This window comes from Podarcis bocagei (assembly GCF_964188305.1).
Source record: "Podarcis bocagei genome assembly, chromosome: 7".
NCBI classification, from domain to species: domain Eukaryota; kingdom Metazoa; phylum Chordata; class Lepidosauria; order Squamata; family Lacertidae; genus Podarcis; species Podarcis bocagei.
The window spans coordinates 15,429,935-15,447,866 of NC_138132.1; the positions used below are offsets into that span (position 1 = coordinate 15,429,935).

General features: G+C 40.2%; 1 protein-coding gene across 5 annotated transcripts in view; it reads right to left on the reverse strand.

Annotated features, from left to right (window-relative positions):
* Positions 1–705, reverse strand: part of LOC308590518 (phospholipase A2 inhibitor and Ly6/PLAUR domain-containing protein-like) — a 151,743-nt gene extending 151,038 nt beyond the window's left edge. For 2 of the 5 annotated variants that reach the window (XR_014009786.1, XM_081200637.1), the window contains exon 1: positions 285–705. Coding sequence is in view for 1 of the 5 variants with exons in the window: in XM_081200637.1 (XP_081056763.1) it covers positions 285–333 (49 nt within the window). In the remaining 4 variants the exon portion in view is untranslated. The remainder of the gene's footprint in view (positions 1–284) is intronic. The other 3 variants (XR_014009780.1, XR_014009783.1, XR_014009784.1) reach the window with 3 other exon arrangements.
* Positions 706–17,932: the final 17,227 nt, after the last annotated feature.

A 17,932-nucleotide genomic window follows, 5' to 3' on the forward strand; every position in this document is an offset into this window, starting at 1 on the left:
GAAATGAAAGATAATCTGAGGTAGACTGTGGAAATCCGTGGGATTGGTGTTCTGTGAGCACTATACTTAAGTGAGAGTACGGGTCCAGGGGAAAAAGGATCGTCGGGCCCATCATAATGACATCACAATAAATATTCATGACCTAACTCTCTGCTACTTTCTCTTGGTAACCCTGCACTCCTTGCTCTGTGGGGTGTTGATCTGCACTTTTAACTCCCCTTCTCTCCCAAGCTGCAAGTTCTTTTCAGTGTCCTCTAAAGGTAATTAAATGTTCCCCATCTTACCTGGAGAAAGCAGGACCAAGAGGAGGCATGCGCTCAGGAGTGCCTTCATTCTGGAAAGATTAGGAGACTCAGAGCAGAGATGGATCAACAAGGGAATTGGTGCAGGTAGAGGCTTACGTGGAGTTATTTATAGGCCATGGTCTCATGTCGCATGTAAAACTTGGGAACAAATGGTTCAGTGAGGTCCAGGAATGGGTGCTGTTTGTACACCACAAAGATAAAGAGGAACATACTGAAATTCAAAACTCAGTGAAGGAATTGTCTATGATCTCATTAGTTGTTGATAGACACTTCTAAGATTTATTTTTTGATATAGATAATTTACAATTTACAATGTCAATGATGAAGGCACTCAAGAAAGCAATTTAGAGCCAAATAGGCAAGGGCAAAAGCCCCGAAGCCACCTACAAAATAGCCCTTCAAAATGGCCTCCATCTAAGGATTCCTCTTAATAGTAATAATAATAATTTTATTATTTTGTAGCACCCTGCTTGTGGTTAACGCTTAGCTGGAATGAAATATTCAACGCAGCAATAGAGAAATTAAAATAATAATTTATTTGTCAGACAAATAAATGAGAGGCACAGTGGTATATGGTTACCAAGCTCTGGCCTGGCCTCCTGCCATTATGGCCAGCACTTATATTCCCTTAATCCAGCCCCCTTTGCTCCTCCTGTGGCTGCCTCTGTTCAATCAGCCTGGTTGAAATTTCTATTGGTTGTTTGCTATAACCAATCTTAAAAGATACACCCATATCCTCCTGTCCTTATATGGAACACAAAGAGCTATATATTGTTACATCTATAAATGACAAATAAGTAGTAATATATCTTACATGTGTCTCAACAAGGAATCTTAATTACCAGCTCACCTCTTGCCTTCCTTGCCCTCCAAAACAGATGGTTAATAATTTTAAATTTTTATCTTGAACAGATGTCAGAGACCTTGGGTTCATATTCTCATGCATCATCAATGAAATATCTCCTTTTGGAGGTCTTTAAACAAAGGCCTGACAGCTATATATCAGGACTGCTTGGATGGCGTCTCCTTGTCTGGCAGGGGGCTAGGCTCATCTGCCCCCCTGGTCTCCTACAGCAATATGACTCTATGAAATAAGAATTTAACATTTCTTTCTTTCTAGATCCTTTGCATAATTATATTTAAGCTAGTATATTTCATACATTATCATAGATAGCTTTTTAGAAGGATAAACTTCCTCAAAGTAAAAAGGAAGGAACAGTTTACAGCCTCAAAATAAAATAGGAAAAAAAGCCTCTTCCCCTGTTTACACTCCCCCCCTTCTCCAGCCAGTTGCTTTGTTTTCCATGTGCTCTTGGCCTTTTGTCCTGTGGCTCAAGTTTAACGGTTTTATTTTACTATTTACCCATTCCTAATTATGTTGGGTCTATGTAACCTTGCTCTTCAGCCTGTAATTCCAGCTTTTACGACTTTGAGAATTGTTTTCTGCTATAAATCAAGGGGCCCCTTGTCTAGGAGGGCTCTCTTTCTGCCAGCTAGTCTTCTTGCCTGGCATGAAACATTTGAAAATCTTTAAGCTCATTTTTAGAATTTTAGGAACCTGATCAAGATATAAGCCAATATAAGCCTTGATTAAAAATGCAGTCTATATTCAGATGCCTCAATTTCTACTCCTCACCCCATCTGATTGGGTTACCTCAGCCACTCTGGGTGCCTTCAAGCATATACAGAAACATAATAAAACATCAAACATTTAAAATCACCCTATACAGGACTGCCTTCAGATGTCTTCCAAAAGTTCTATAGTTACTTATCTCCTTGGCATTCCATAGTGTGGGTACCACTTCCAAGAAGGCCCTCTGCCTGGTTTCCTCTATCTTCACTTCTCACAGTGAGAAAACCTCCATAAGGCCCTCAGAGCTAGATCTCAGTGTTTGGGAGTGGGGTAGAGATGCTCCTTCAGGAAAAGCCTGGATACTAGATCCATTCCAGGAAGGCTGGAAAGTGTGGAATGGGCTGTGGATGCAATGGAGACTTTAAGCAGTGAAACTGATCCTGCTGTCTTTGATGTGGTTTCCAGAGGGTGAAAAGAATGAAGTGAGATCTCAGGAGTTGAATGTGCCAATGGCTGAGTGTGCCTGGTATGAATCAGCCACTTACACAGCTATGAGGAAGGTCTCTATTAGAGCCAGCAATGGCCGTGGAGCTTTCTCTATTAGGGAGCTACACAAACATGGCTATTCTCTTTTTTAAAAAAGAAAAGAAAATCTTCTTTATTCAGTTTTACACGATTCGTTTGAATTCAAGCATTAGTCACACTCATCAACATTTAGGATTCCCTCCACTCCTCCATGGTTTCCATTATCAAACTTTTTCTACTGCATCATATATTTTCTCTATTTTTCTTAAAATAATCCATTTTTACCTTAGCTTTTCGTACATTGCAAGCGTTACTCAAATCCTGTCAAAGTTTTTAGTTCTTTACAGTGTTCTCTTAAGTAAATTGTATATTTTTTCCCATTCCTTATTTCTGATTTCCCTGGTCATTTTCGTCATTTGGCGTTGTCCATCATCTACATCAACCATTTGTGCCTGGTCAAGACTTCGTATTTTTTCCATCTTTGAGCCAGTAGTATCCACGCTGTTGTCCTCGCATACATAAATAATCGTTTCTGCTCCTTTGGTATCTCTACATCTGAAATTCCTAGTAAAAAAGCTTCTGCTCCCCCCATGTTATTTTAAACATTTATTCTGATCATTATATATCATTTCCCAGAATGTTTTTGTTATCTTGCGCATCCACCACATGCGGTAGAATGTGCCTTCCTTCTCTGTACCCTTCCAATATACATTTGAAGTAGTTCTATACATCTTTTCTAATTTTGTAGGTGTTACATCATTTTCATATAGTTCTTCTTCAATGCACAGCATGCTGTAAATTTTAAGTCCTCCCTCCATAACTTTTCCCCAGATGAAAATTGAAAATTGAATATTGTGCCCAATATATTGTGCCCAATATATTTTCCCCATTGTATCATTACCAATTTAACTTCCTCATCTATAGTATGCCATTCTAGCAACAAAATGTATATTTTGGAAAGTAACTTCACATTGTATTCCAGTAAATCTTTTTCAAACCTTGAAATTTCCTTATTAAACCCATTTTTCTTATCAATGTTAAACCCATAATTTAATCGATGGTATTGCAACCAATCTGTTACTAAATGTCTTGTTTCCTCAAATCGTTTCAACTTTAATTGTTGTTCTACTTCCATTAGCATCTCTTTATAGGTTGCCCATTCACTTTTTCCATTAGTTTTTTTCAAGGATATTGCTTCCAGTGATGAAAGCCACCATGGTGTCTTCTGCTCTAACAGGTTTTTATATTCCTTCCATACTGCGAAAATGGATTTCCTTACCAAATGATTTAAAAACCCTTTGTGCACTTTAGTCTTCTCATACCAAATAAATGCATGCCATCTAAATCTATTATCAAGCCCCTCAAGGTCTAAAATATATGTATTAAAAAAATTATCAACTTCCACAGCCAGCAGAGACAGAACACTTCATAATATAACTTCAAATCTGGCTGTGAAAATCCACCTCTTTCTTTGTCATCTGTTAATAATTTATATTTAATCCTTGGTTTTCCGCCCCGCCAGATAAATCTAGAAAGATATTTTTGCCATCGTTTGAAGTGTTCTGCTCCACTGACTATGGGTATGGTTTGAAATAAAAATAACATTCTTGGCAATAGATTGATTTTCCTTGCTGAAATTCTTCCCCATTGTGATAAATTCATCCTTCCACCAAACATTCATATTTTCCTATATTTCTTTCCATAGTTCCATACATAGTTATCCTTAAAGAAATTTATATTCTTAGCTGTCAACCAAACCCCCAAACAGTTCACCTTCTTTCTTTCAATTGTCAATTGTATTGCTAGTTGTAACTCATTTTTATGTTGTTCTGTCATATTTTTAACCAGTACTTTCATTTCATTTTTATTTATCTTAAATCCCGCTACCTGACCAAATTCAGATATTTTATCTAGGACCCTTGGTATACATGCCAATGGGTCTTCTACGGTCATTACAAGGTCATCTGCAAATGCTCTCAGCTTATATGCTTTGCACTCAACAGTTATACCTTTTATTTCTTCATCAGATCTTATATTCCTCACCAGGGTCTCTAATACTAAAATGAACAGTAATGGTGGCAGCGGGCAAACTCTGTCTTGTCCCTTTTGTAATTTTACATTTTCTGATACTACATTATTGACTGTCATCATGCCCTGTTGGTCTGCATAACTTGTGTCAATTCCCCTTAGGAATGCTTGCTTTTCATTCCTGACTTCCAGATATTCTATTGTATCAATTAATTTTCCTTATATTATCCTTCTTCTGTCAGCCAGGAAAAAAGCTAGCTTGATCTTGATGAATTAGCTCTTTTACATCCTTCATCCTTCAACGGTTGTCCCAGAAAATCTTGTAGTTTTTAATAATATTTTGCTGATAAATCTGGCCCTGGCAACTTACCTAATTTTGACTGATTAATTTCTTGGTACCCTTCCTGTATCATTATTGGTGTATTTAAATAATTGATTTACTCTTTTGGTTTAAATATTCTCCAGTTCTAGCTTTATTTTCTTTACCGGCTCAATATAGCTCTGTATAATATTTTACAAATTGTTGTCTAATGTCATTCGGGTTATCTATTATTTTTCCTTCTACTTTCAATTTATTTATTACATTACATTTATGTTTCTTTTTTAACTGCCAAGCAAGCAGTTTTCCTCATTTGTTTGCATTTTTTTTTTAAAAAAAAAATAATCTACCTTAACATTTTAATCTTTCATTCAGTTTCTTGGTTCACTAACACCTCTGAATCTTTTCCAGGTTTTTACATCACTTCTTCCAATATTTCTTTCTTTTTACCCTCTTCAAACTTTTTTTGATAAGCATTTTGTTGAGTAAAAAAACCACCTCATCACTGCCATGGCCATTCTCGCAACCAGTCATGTGGTTTAATGCCCATCATTAAAGCAGAACAACTAATTTAGTGCTTTGGTCGTTCTACTGCAAACAAAGTGCTTGAATGGTTTGTGATGAGCCTTTTAAATTTCCTCCCACAATGGCTGTGACTGCCAACCATATTCTTCAGTGTGTGGCCGTAGCCCTCATTTGCTACAGACATGTGCATAAACTGCTAATACTATCACATCCAAGATCTATGGCAAGTTGCTTGGTTCTTGGTAGATAAAGGTATATTCTGAACTAGTGTCTCTGTCTTTGCTCTTACTTGATGTGGGGTCTTAATGAATTGGAAAGAGCAATTTACTTTTTCTGATCTTCCAGGCTACTAATCAAAGTGCAATCAAAGCCTCAGGTGACTGCTCAGCTGGCAAAGCTAGACATAGCTCAGGGCTGTTGAAAGGTTCCAGGGACACATTGGTAGACACTTAATAGAATACAGTGACTCCAAGATCATTACTGAGAGCTAATTAAATCATTTTACAAAACTTTGCCCCTCCTTGGTCTAATTGTGTCAGATTGTTGGGACAGGGAGAGATACTTTGACTAAGCTCTTCTGTTTGGTGATGACTGTCCCAGGCCACATTGTATTGGATTTAACCCAGCTAGTTATTTATACCTGCTAGAAATCTTTTACTCCTATATGGTAACAGGGTTGTTACTACGCAGTAATTTATTTATTAATAAATGTGTATTCTGTACTTTTTGTGCTTATTTGGATACAGTGTTGATTCAAACCAGAACATCAGCTCTCTTTGTGCATCCTGGGTGATATATTTTGCTGGAGACATCGAGCAGCGGCTTCTGCTTTCTGGGTCCCCCAGATGTCCTTTGTACCCACAGGTGTCTCCTGGACCTGAAGGGAAGAATGGCTAGCAAGAGTGGTGACATCCTAATATTCTGGGAGTTTGGCCTTTTGTTAAACAGAAATCAGAAGCAAATAGAAGAACAAGCTCATAGAATCATGGGCCCTTTTCATAAACTACGGGAATGAAAAGTTTTTAGATAACATCTCCTCTTGTGACCCGTCTTCAGTGATCTGCCTTCTGAACAGCTTTCATCTGCATTTTAAACAAACACACATTCCTCTCTTCCCCATATTTCTCTTTCCCCTCTCCTTCCTTTCCTTTCCTTTTTTTCTTATTTCCCCCTTTTTTCCTCTCTTTCCTACTTTTATGCTGTTCTCTCTTTTATAGACCCTAACACCATCAACATTACCATCATTTTTCCTATTATTTCTATTTAAATATACCTCTTTCTATTCATTTCCTTTGTATCGGTGTGTCTTTTGTATTTTATCAGTAACAGCTATGAGTCCAGAATGACTCCCAGGCTGCGCACCTGGTCCTTCAGAGGTACAGTTACACCATTCAGGACCAGGGAATGCTCCACACCCACCCGCCTCCTGTCCTCCAAAAACAGTACTTATGTCTTGTCAGGATTCAACCTCAATCTGTTAGCTGCCATCCATCCTCCTTTTTTTTTTTAAAAAAAAAGGTTTTATTGTTAAAGTAATTCAGCTTTAATACACACATATTGTGAATATAGAAACATACAAACATACATTTCATAGAATCCTTAAAAATGTTCAAACATACCTACACTCAATCCCACAGATAATTCCTTTTCCCATCACCATCCACCACCCCTCACCCCACCTTTGTGTTAGAGTTCCAATCTACTCAATTGCAATTTCTTTCCACTTCTATTACTTTCTTTCACACAATTTAACCTAATTTCATGCTTCTTTTTCTATTACACATTGTTATCCATCTTATTTAGTATTCCAGTATTTAAAACAGAACTTGTTTATTCTAATAGGAGTTCTGATTTTTCAATATGGTTTTGCAAGTATCCTTTAAACACCTTCTAGTCCCTGTCTATCTTCTCTTTTGAGATCCTTCCAATTTTTCCCATTGTTTTGGATATTTTGTAGTACTCCAATAATTTGGCAAGCCACTCTATTTTTGCTGGTATAATACCACTTTTGCAATTTTTCACAATCAATAGCCTTGCGGCAACTGTTGCGTATAAATATAATGTCTTGTCTTCTTCCCTTAGACTTCCTGGTACTATTCCCAATAGAAAACCTTCTGGTGTTTTCCTAAATGAATATCTGTAGATTTTTTTCATTTCCTTATATATTGTTTACCAAAATTGTTTGATATTTAAACAATTCCACCATATATAGCCGCCATCCATATATAGCCGCCATCCATCCTCCAACCGCCTCCAGACACTCACACAGGACCTGCACCACCTTTAGTGGTTCCGATTTGAAAGAGAGGTAGAACTGGGTATCATCCACACACTGATAAACCCCCAGCCCAAACCCCCTGATGATCTCTCCCAGCGGCTGCATGTAGATGTTGAAAAGCATGGGGGAGTGGACAGAACCCTGAGGCACCCCACAAGTGAGAGCCCAGGGGTCTGAACACTCATCCCCCACCACCAATTTCTGAACACAGCCCAGGAGGAAGGAGCAGAACCACTGTAAAACAGTGCCCCCAGCTCCCAGCCCCTCTAGACAGTCCAGAAGGATGTTATGGTTGATGGTGTCCAAAGCCACTGAGAGATCCAGCAGAACTAGGAAACAGCTCTCACCTTTGTCCCTAGCCCGCCGAAGATCATCGACCAGCGCGACCAAGGCAGTTTCAGTCCCATGATGAGGCCTGAATCCTGACTGAAGGGATCCAAATGGTCCGCTTCTTCCATGCGTTCCTGGAGTTGTTCAGCAACCACTTGCTCAATCACCTTGCCCAAGAATGGATGATTTGAGACTAGGTGATAGTTGGCCATATTAGCAGCATCTAAAGATGGTTTTTTAAGAAGCAGTTTGATAACCGCCTCTTTCAGCCGGTCTGGGAAGGCTCCCTCACAGAGAGAAGCATTCACCACCCCGCGAAGCCCATCGCCAAGCCCTTCCTAGCTAGCTTTTATAAGCCAGGATGGGCAAGGTTTTACAGCTCTGTGACTCCAGTGTCTAAAGTCTGTCATAGTTAAAGGATGCTATCGCTGGATTCCCTGTGTAGAAAAAGTTTGCCTTTAAATATTTAGGAGATAAGGCTCCTAAATATTTATGCAACTGCTTGCTGGTTGGTCCCATCTATGAGGACTTAAGAGAAGTTTTGTTCAAATATTTAAATCTCCCAAATGAGAGATGGATAGGTATATGATTAACTTTTTATTAAGGGGCAAGTGCCCATACACTTCTGAAAAAGTGGTCTGTTCTGCCTTTACAGTGACGATTATAAGGAGAAAAATTATTCTGCTTTTATCCTGTTTTATATATTTTAGATTTTGTAATTGCTTCAGCTAAACCAATAAATAATAATTGCATTTGTATCTGAAACAGAACTAAGAACCAAAATTTTATTTCTCAAAACCATTTATTTTGTTTTGTAATATCATAATGCAAACTTAACTATTTGTTAATGATACACTACAGGGTTCTTTGTAGTTAGAATCTACAATCCCCACATTTTGACCCATTTTTCTCTACCCCTTGCTTCCCTTTACCTCCACCAAAAGCAAAAAAGAAAGAACCACAGATCCTGCGACCTGGATTTCACCACTAGGCCTCCAATTTCCCCTCATTGCCATGGATTTTGCAATGCACAAGGAAGAGGTCTACACTGTCCTATTTACCCTTCATGTTCAGGCTGGTGTGAGATTCCTGAAGCATTATAACATCTTTTTTGGGTAATAAAAAGGACATATCCCCCAGATCCAAGTATTCTTCTGTTTTCCGGGAAGGCACAAAAATCTGTTGTTCCACAACCTTGGAACGTGAAAATGTGGCGATTAAAGGGGGCTAGAAAAAAAAGGAAAGAAATGTTGACATTAGTCCTTTACCCAGGTACTAGGAGATTGTGCTTGTGAGGCTAAATGAGAATTTTAGTAAGTTAGTTTTAAAATGTGTATATTTAAGACATCTGAAAAATATAATTTCATCGGAACATGAATATACAAAATTTTCAACATCAGAAGTTAAGGTTAAAAAAAACCTCATATGTAATTCAGAATTGCCATCATACCCAAAGGAGTCTCAAGACACAAAGATTATTAGTAAACAGGTTATATTTATAAAATATAATGAAATTAGAGGATCTGAAAACAAGCCTAATTAACTAGATTAAAATAAAATAAAAATCCTTCCTGTAGCACCTTAAAGACCAACTAAGTTAGTTCTTGGTATAAGCTTTCGTGTGCATGCACACTTCTTCAGATACACTGCTAGTGTATCTGAAGATACTGCCAGTGTATCTGAAGAAGTGTGCATGTACACGAAAGCTTATACCAAGAACTAACTTAGTTGGTCTTTAAGGTGCTACAGGAAGGATTTTTTTTATTTATTTTGACTATGGCAGACCAACACGGCTACCTATCTGTAACTAGATTAAGTAGATCAAATTCTAGTGTGCAGCTGAGTTCCAATAAAATGGGAGGAATTCTATCCCTGCCATCTCCTGGACATATTAAAAGTCACATGCTGTGGCCACACAGCAAGATTTGAAAACAGCACTCCCTCCCTGGTGTGGTAGTCTTGAGTGTTTGAACCTGGCATGAGTCAACAGCCATACACAAAAAAAGCTGGAGGTTCACTCCATTGTCTCTCAGGATGGTTGGGTGCCAGCTGAGGCTTCCTCATTGCCCCACTGTGATCTAAGCATCCAGAGAATCCTCCTTTTATTTTACAAGTTTCATGTTAAACACATCTAACATGAAGTAGGTGAAAAGGGGGGACTGCAGGAGCCAATCAGGAACTCCCCTCAGAATTCTTACTCAGCCCTTAGAAGAGAAATTTGCACAGCCCAGGCTATAAAGGGCAGGAAAAGGATAAGAAGAAAGAATATAGGGCAGAAGCAGCTCAAATGGCCTTGACTCTGCCTCTTCCTTTATGGGGCAAATCAACCCATATTCCCTTCCCCCATTCATTCCAAATACCCTCTTCTTTTCAGAAAGGAGGGATTTGGAAAATTTGTCTTGTCTTCAAACAGCATTATTCCTCGAAACTATGTTGATTGGGACGTATTCATCTAAGGCTGGATCTAGACACATCAAAAAATGTGATTTAGTTAAATGCATTGCAAACTTCATACAAGCAAATGCCATTTACAAAAGATGGGATTCCATCATGTCATCGTGTGTCATAGTGTTATAACAAATATAAAGTGCTATATCTTTACTAATGTAGCTAAATCATGACATCAGCAAAATGATGTATTCTTGTGGAACTGAGTATATCTTCCCTCTCTTCGTTCTCCTAAATACATTCTGGGGTTTTCCCCAATTCTGTGGAGCAGATTTTGGGACGATTCAGAGCACATAAAGGCAGAAGAGAACGGAAATCCTGTTTCACAACTGTAAGTCCTTGCACTAATGGCTGAGTTAGCCAGATACTGCTCATTGTCACTGAATTTAAGGAAACTTGAATACTCCTTCTGGACAAGTAAGTGGCATTATGGGAGTTAAAGGACACAGTCTGAGTTGCAATGTTACCTATATGAAGACCTCCTTTAAAAACAACACACTGGGTCTCATTTTCAAGGCAGTTGATGGTCCTTTTGGAGAAGCACTTTTTGGTCCTTTTGGAGAAGCAGGCTGGGCACTTCAGGCCATTTTCAGTCAGCATGTTGCGATCAGGAACTGCCAAAATCAAAAGTATAGTGAGCATGTTAATGGTTTTATCTGTTTTTGTACCTGTATGTTATATTACTGTAATTCACCCAAGGGTTTTACAGTTTTGGTGGGGCACCTACAAGTATTATTGGATGAAAAGATTATCTAGACCCAGTCTGGGTTTAGGACTGACATTGGGACAGATTCAAGAGAAGCCTGTTTGGAGAGGGAACCCATCCCTTCTCAGGCAGAGATGTAGCTGCCCAAAAGGTCCTTTTTTTAACAGTTTCTCCTCATGCCTGCTTCTTCGTCCTGCTTGCCTGAGCTGCTCAACCCATCCAGTGGTACCTCGGGTTAAGTACTTAATTTGTTCCAGAGGTCAGTTCTTAACCTGAAACTGTTCTTAACCTGAAGCACCACTTTAGCTAATGGGGCCTCCCGCTGCTGCCGCGCCACTGCCGCGCAATTTCTGTTCTCATCCTGAAGCAAAGTTCTGAAGCCGAGGTACTATTTCTGGGTTAGCGGAGTCTGTAACCTGAAGCGTATGTAACCTGAAGCATATGTAACCCGAGGTACCACTGTATAGCCATTTGGGGCTGTCTCACCCCACTTGAATGAGGCACATGTCCTCTGAGTACTGCTGATTGACTAAGGATCCAGCCCTTGGCCAAGTCCAGTGCACAGCCCTAACATGCTAAGGATTCTAAAATGATGCAGAAACTTACAGACCTTACAGAAACTTACAGCTGAGAGTTGCATTGTTACACAGTTCAGTGTTGCAGCAGTGCCTCTTCATCTGAAAGAATTTACCATTCCCTGCAGTGAAGCTGTAATCGCCTGCATCACAATACCTGGTTGGGGTGCATTCATTCAAAAGTTGCACTCGGCGTCTCCCTATGAAAAAGAATTTGAAAGAAATATCTTGATCTGGAAAAATATGTAGGTCTATTGCTCTTAATGCACATTCATTGTAATGGTTCCAATTTTCTTTGATGCCTGAATCAGGACAATATGGAAAGTGTTATTAAATTTGGTAATCTAAAGTGAGGTGCTATTTAATTTTTGTGTATTTATTTAAATGTGTGTGCAGTGCAATATCATAAAAGGAAAAAAATATCAAAATGCTTTTCAGTATTAACACATAAAAGAGATAAAAGACCGTTAAGTTCAACTATCTTAACCTGGATCTAATCCAACAGCAAAAGACAAAAAGTAAGGCAAATCTTACCTAAATTTGTACGCAGAACACTGGCAGAACAGGAATATTTATTGGAGTCACAACGTCTTGTTAAATTGCTTTGTGGTGTCAGTGCATTGTAGTTTCGGATATAGCTGCACATCAGAGGTAATGCTGAGGACAGGAGCAAAATATTACTTTGTGGATTATTATTATCATTAACATCATCATTATTTGGTTTTGTGGTTTGCTTAATGAGACACAGCAGAGGAGATTAAACTATGGAATTTTCTACAATACATAGTGGATGCCACCAATTTGAATGGTTTTAGAAGGGAATTAGACAAATTGATGGAGAATAACACTCTCAGTAGCTACAAATCATGTGGCTCCGTCCCAGCTCCTCCAACCTAGCAGACTGAAAGCATACTAGTGGAAATAGATAAATAGGAATCTCTGTGACGGGAAGCTAAACGGCGTTTCCGTGGGCTCTTGCTTCCGTCACAGTGTTCCATTACGCCAGAAGCGGTTTGGTCATGCTGACCACATGACCCGGAAAGCTGTCTGTGGACAAACGTCAGCTCCCTCGGCCTGAAAGCGAGATGAGCGTCGCACCTCCATAGTCGCCTTTGACTGGACTTAACCATCCAGGGCTCCTTTACCTTTTCCTTTTTTACTGTCACATCCAAAGTCTATGGGAAGTTGCTGTGTCCTTCATGGATAAACAGCAATATACTGATCAAAGTGCAATGAAAGCCTCAAGGTATTGCTCAGGTGACTGCTCAAGTGCCAAGGTAGACATAGCTCAGGGCTGTTAAAAGATGCCAGGAACATCCTATTAGGCATTGAATAGGATACAATGACTCCAAGATCAACACTGAGAGCTGATTAAATCATTTTTCGGAACTTAATCCCTCCTTGTTTTAATTGTGTCAGATTGTTGGTACAGGGAGAGATACTTTGACTCAGCTGATCTGTTTAGCCACAGTGTAGCAGCATCCTACTTGGAGGGGCTGATCAGATGTCCATGGGTACAGGACTATCATGACAGGAGGGCAGTAGCCCACTCCCACTGTTCTCCCCCAGCAACTGGAAATAGTATATCCATCAGAATTAATAGCCCCTGATAGCCTCTACCATAAATGTGACTAGTCCAAACTTAGGTCTATCCAACTGTGGCTTTCATTGTTGATGTGGGTTTTCTATAGCTCAGCCAGTAGAGCATGAGACTCTTAATCTCATGGTCAAGTCCCATGGGGGGAATTGAGGGGTTGGACTAGATGGCCCTTGGGGCCCCTTTCCAACTCTACAATTCAATGATTAAACTGAAGAATTTTGCTTATGCAGATTATTCTTTGCTTCAGCAGAATTTCTGATGTCCTGGAGAATTTAAACTAATTTATCTAGGCCTATTTAGCAATGCAACGCCTTCCTTGATAGCCAAGGATGCTTCTCAAGTTTCTACCCCATCCCTCACCAATAAATATATTTGGCTGGAAGGATTGGAGGGAGGGGGCAGGTATTTTAGCAGACCTTGCCCATACCTGTTGCTCATTCTCCATTGGCTTTCTGGCAAGACTTACTTAAGAGTTTCATTCCAGAAGGGAAGAGAAGCAGGATGGATTGCCTGACCTTATACCACCCCAGAATTAAAGGGGGCCTCGGGGCTACAAGCCTCAAGTCGTAACATAAGGCTTTAAAAATAAAACAGCTAATACATGTTATAAGTGGTTTGGCTTCCGTTCCTTGGGTTAAAATTGAACTTGAGTCCCCAATATCCTCTTCTTAAACCCTCCTAGGCAGGCACTGGTAAAACAGATGACCCAATCTTGCATATGACTTTCCAGATATGGATGTAACTTTGGCCCCTGCTTGCTAGTGGTAATTGATAACTTTCAGTTTGTATAGCTCAAGGATGTGGACAGGATCCTTGGAAATGTGAGAGCTAATGCATGTGGCAAGCAGGAAAACTTATGCTGTTTTTCTGGCTCGGAGTAACTGAAAGGGATGGGGGAAGGATATAATGAAAGGCTAGGAGGGCTGGTGATGTCTCTCCCCAAGCTCCAGCACAAAATTTGGCTGCTTCACTTACTAACATTCTTCAGGATCCTCACTGAACTCCCTTTCCCCAGCATTCATTTCAGGCTTTGACTTTTTCTGCATGAGGGCTGAGAAACTTGAGCCATCATTAAAAAAAAACAGAAGCCTTTTTGTTAGGTATAACAGGTGAAGAGTTACCAAGAGAAGACAAAAGACTTTTTATGTATGCAACAACGGCAGTGAGAATGCTACTAGCTGAGAGATGGATGGAAGGAGAAGTACCAACAAAAGAAGAATGGCAGGTGAAACTGATGGAGTATGTGGAGATGGCAAAACTGATGGGGAAGATCCGAAACCAGGAAGATCAAGTATTTACTAAAGGCTGGAGTAAATTTGTAATTTACTTAAAAGACCACCGTAAACGGTTAAGATCTTTGGCAGGGATGTAAGGACACTTGTAATGTGGAATTATTTATGATAGTTATGGTTGATTAATAGATAGATAATGGTAAAAGATGCAGCAAACTTACATTTAAATATGGAATCCATGGAGGGAAGGAAGGAGGTCCAGAGGTTCAAAAGAACCTTTTATTTGAAAAGGTTATGTTTTATATGTATAAGATTATCAAAAAGCTAATTTAAAAATATTGTTAAAAAGAAAGAAAGAAAAGAAACACCAGCTAGGGATGTAGGAAGTGTGTTGTGGTAGGTACGGTCCGCCTCAGGTGTCACCCTAAGGGGGGTGACAAAATGGCAGGCGGCACTCACCATGGGGTCTGCAGTATGCCCGAGCTACACATCTCGGGTGTCTGCAGGCTCTGCACTGTCCGCCCACTGCCCCCCCCCAGCTGTAGGGCGGCTGAGGGCGCACATACCCTGAGGGTATGGGTGCTGCTCGAGCGCCGTCAGTATGGGTGCTGCGAATGCACCATCTATATGGGTGCCGCACATGCGCAACCAGGTGCTTTACCCCACCATTCAACTCCCACACCAGGTAGAATTAAACCAGTTTTCTGGACAATGACTTCAACAGCTCTAATTAATCTGCCATTTATTTTATTTATTTAAATTTATTTTATTAAAATGTCTATTAAATTGAATCCCTGTTAATTTAAAAGTTGTGATTTACTATTACCTCCTCCTCTATATCCTATTAAGCAAACAAGAAACACCAAATCATCATCATTACATATGAAAATGGGAAATCTCAACACGTGTCTGAACCCGTGTATGAATTAGGGTGCTCATCTGCAGCTTGGCTTGCAGAATTTGACTTGCATTAAACAGAAATCTTCATTGACCCAAAACAATAAATTATTAACTTCATTAATGCACATATTTTCTCCCTCAGTGCAGCCTGAAATGAGCAGTAAATATGCACTAAGCGAGCATCCAGGCTGAAAATAAACCCCATTCCTCCTCCTGTCTCAACCTGGAAAATGGGTCCACAAAAGTTACTAAAACGTAGAGCTTGCTTGCCCACTCCTACCCAAATTAGTTGTTTGTTTGCACACGAACATCTTGTTCTTATTGATGGTGTTACTACTTCTTCTTTCACTGCTATCCAAGATGGACCAGATTTGGTGTTAATATGTATTTAGTTTATTCCTTCTTCTTTCATCCCTCTTTCTAACTTCTTATGAAATATTTGTCACATCATTATATTATGCTCAGAGATTCCCCACCCACTAACACCCCACAAGTGTGTGCCCAACATCAATTTCTGGACACAACCCAGAAGGAAAGAGCAGAACCACTGTCAACTCCCAACCCTCCTAGACAGTCCAGAAGAATACCATTGCTGATGGTGTCAAAAGTTGCTGAGAGATCCAGCAGAACCAGGAAACAGCTTTCAACTGTGTCCCCAGACCAAGGGAAACCATCAATCAGCCTTACCAGGGTGGTTTCAGTCCCATGGTGGGGCCTGAAACCCAACTGGAAGGAATCCAAATGGCATGCTTGAAGTTATTCTGTGACTCAGTCAGCTTGCCCAGGATTGTAATATTTGAGAATGGGTGATAATTGGTCAAGACACTCAGGATGAAAGAGAGAAATGTGCTAAGAGGAGGACACGCTTGGTAAACCCTTACCATGATCAACTCCCTCCTGGAAACCTATGTGTGGTGCCAGTGTGGTGTAGTGGTTAAGAGCGGTAGTCTCGTAATCTGGGGGACCGGGTTCATGTCTCCGCTCTTCCATATGCAGCTGCTGGGTGACCTTGGGCCAGTTACACTTCTTTGAAGTCTCTCAGCCCCACTAACCTCACAGAGTGTTTGTTGTGGGGGAGGAAGGGAAAGGAGAATGTTAGCCGCTTTGAGACTCCTTAAAGGGAGTGAAAGGCGGGATATCAAATCCAAACTCTTCTTCTCTTCTTATGTTCCCGCTGTGGAAGAATGTGTGTATCCAGAATTGGTCTCCACAGTCACTTACAGACTCACTGTTAAGACCATGTTCATGGAAGACAATCTTACTTGGCTATGAGTGATTGCCAAAGAAAGGACAATGTGTTGCTTTCTCTAGGTAATCTAGGATTCCTTACTATTCAATGGACCACTTGTCCTCTCGTTCCTAATCTTCCAAAGGACCAAGTTCTCATGGCACCTCCCAGGCAGTTCCAGCCCACTTAATAGGACAACCAAAGGAGGAAAATTAGAAATCTCTGGGAGCTTCCAAATCTTTATCCCATAGGTTTCTTCCAGTATTATAGTCTTGGCTCCCAGATTCTCCTGCCCTTCATCACTATATCCATGTATTCAATATCCCATCTAACAGCACATTGACCTCTCTTCTCTAGCTCCACTGAGTACTCCCTATTCTAGAGGAAATTAATGGAACACAGAATTTCTGGTTTCTACTCACCTACTGAAAACAAGCTCAAGAGGAGGCCTGTGCACAGGAGAGTCTTCATGGTGTTGAGATGATCAAGAGCTAAGAAGGACTTCAAGAAGACCTCATCCCAAAAAGGCAATGGATACAACTATGAGCTTACAGAGGAATTTATACTCAGGGATGGGGGCATCAGGCAGCACTTGCGAACAACTAGTTTAATGAGACGTGGAAACTGGCACAAATGGAGGCTGCATGTTTTCCCAGAGAGCCTATCATGTGGTCTTGGAACACAAATCACTTTTGAAATTGCATGCAATCTTTTCCAGGAACACCATGAAATTTTGGCAAATGAGAATCCAAGTTACCCCCAGTGTTCTTCAAAGTGGGTTTGCGAAAGCATTTTCACAATCATATTCACGGGGCTCGGTCTACACATGATGTGATCTTCCCCTCCAGGCAAGTTGGTATCTCTTGGACTTAAGCTATGTTGGATGGACAATTATTTAGCATTCCATAATAAAATTATTCTAAAAAATTTTTTTATTATTCTTAAGCTTAATAAAGGCATTATTATCTACTCTTTGAATTCATAACCGAGGGAGCAGGCTTAGTCGTTATTTCAGGACTATCCCTGCCTCCGGGTCTGGTCTTGACCGGATGGATACTGGAATCAACAAGGGAAGCCCACATGACCTGATGGTGTTGCTGTGTAATGCTAGGTCAATGATTCATAAGACCACTGCCATCCATGACTTGATCATGGATGGGGGACTTGACCTGGCATGTGTAACAGAGACTTGGTTGGATGAAGCAGATGGGCCTGTCTTAGCTGCTGCTTGTTCACCAGGTTTCCCAGGTCATGTGGGTGGGGAGGGGGGTTTCAGTGATTTTTAGGAATTCACTAGCTTGCATTAGGCATCCTACTGGGAAGACCCAGTTCTCTGAGTGCATGTTCTGGAAGTTGGGCA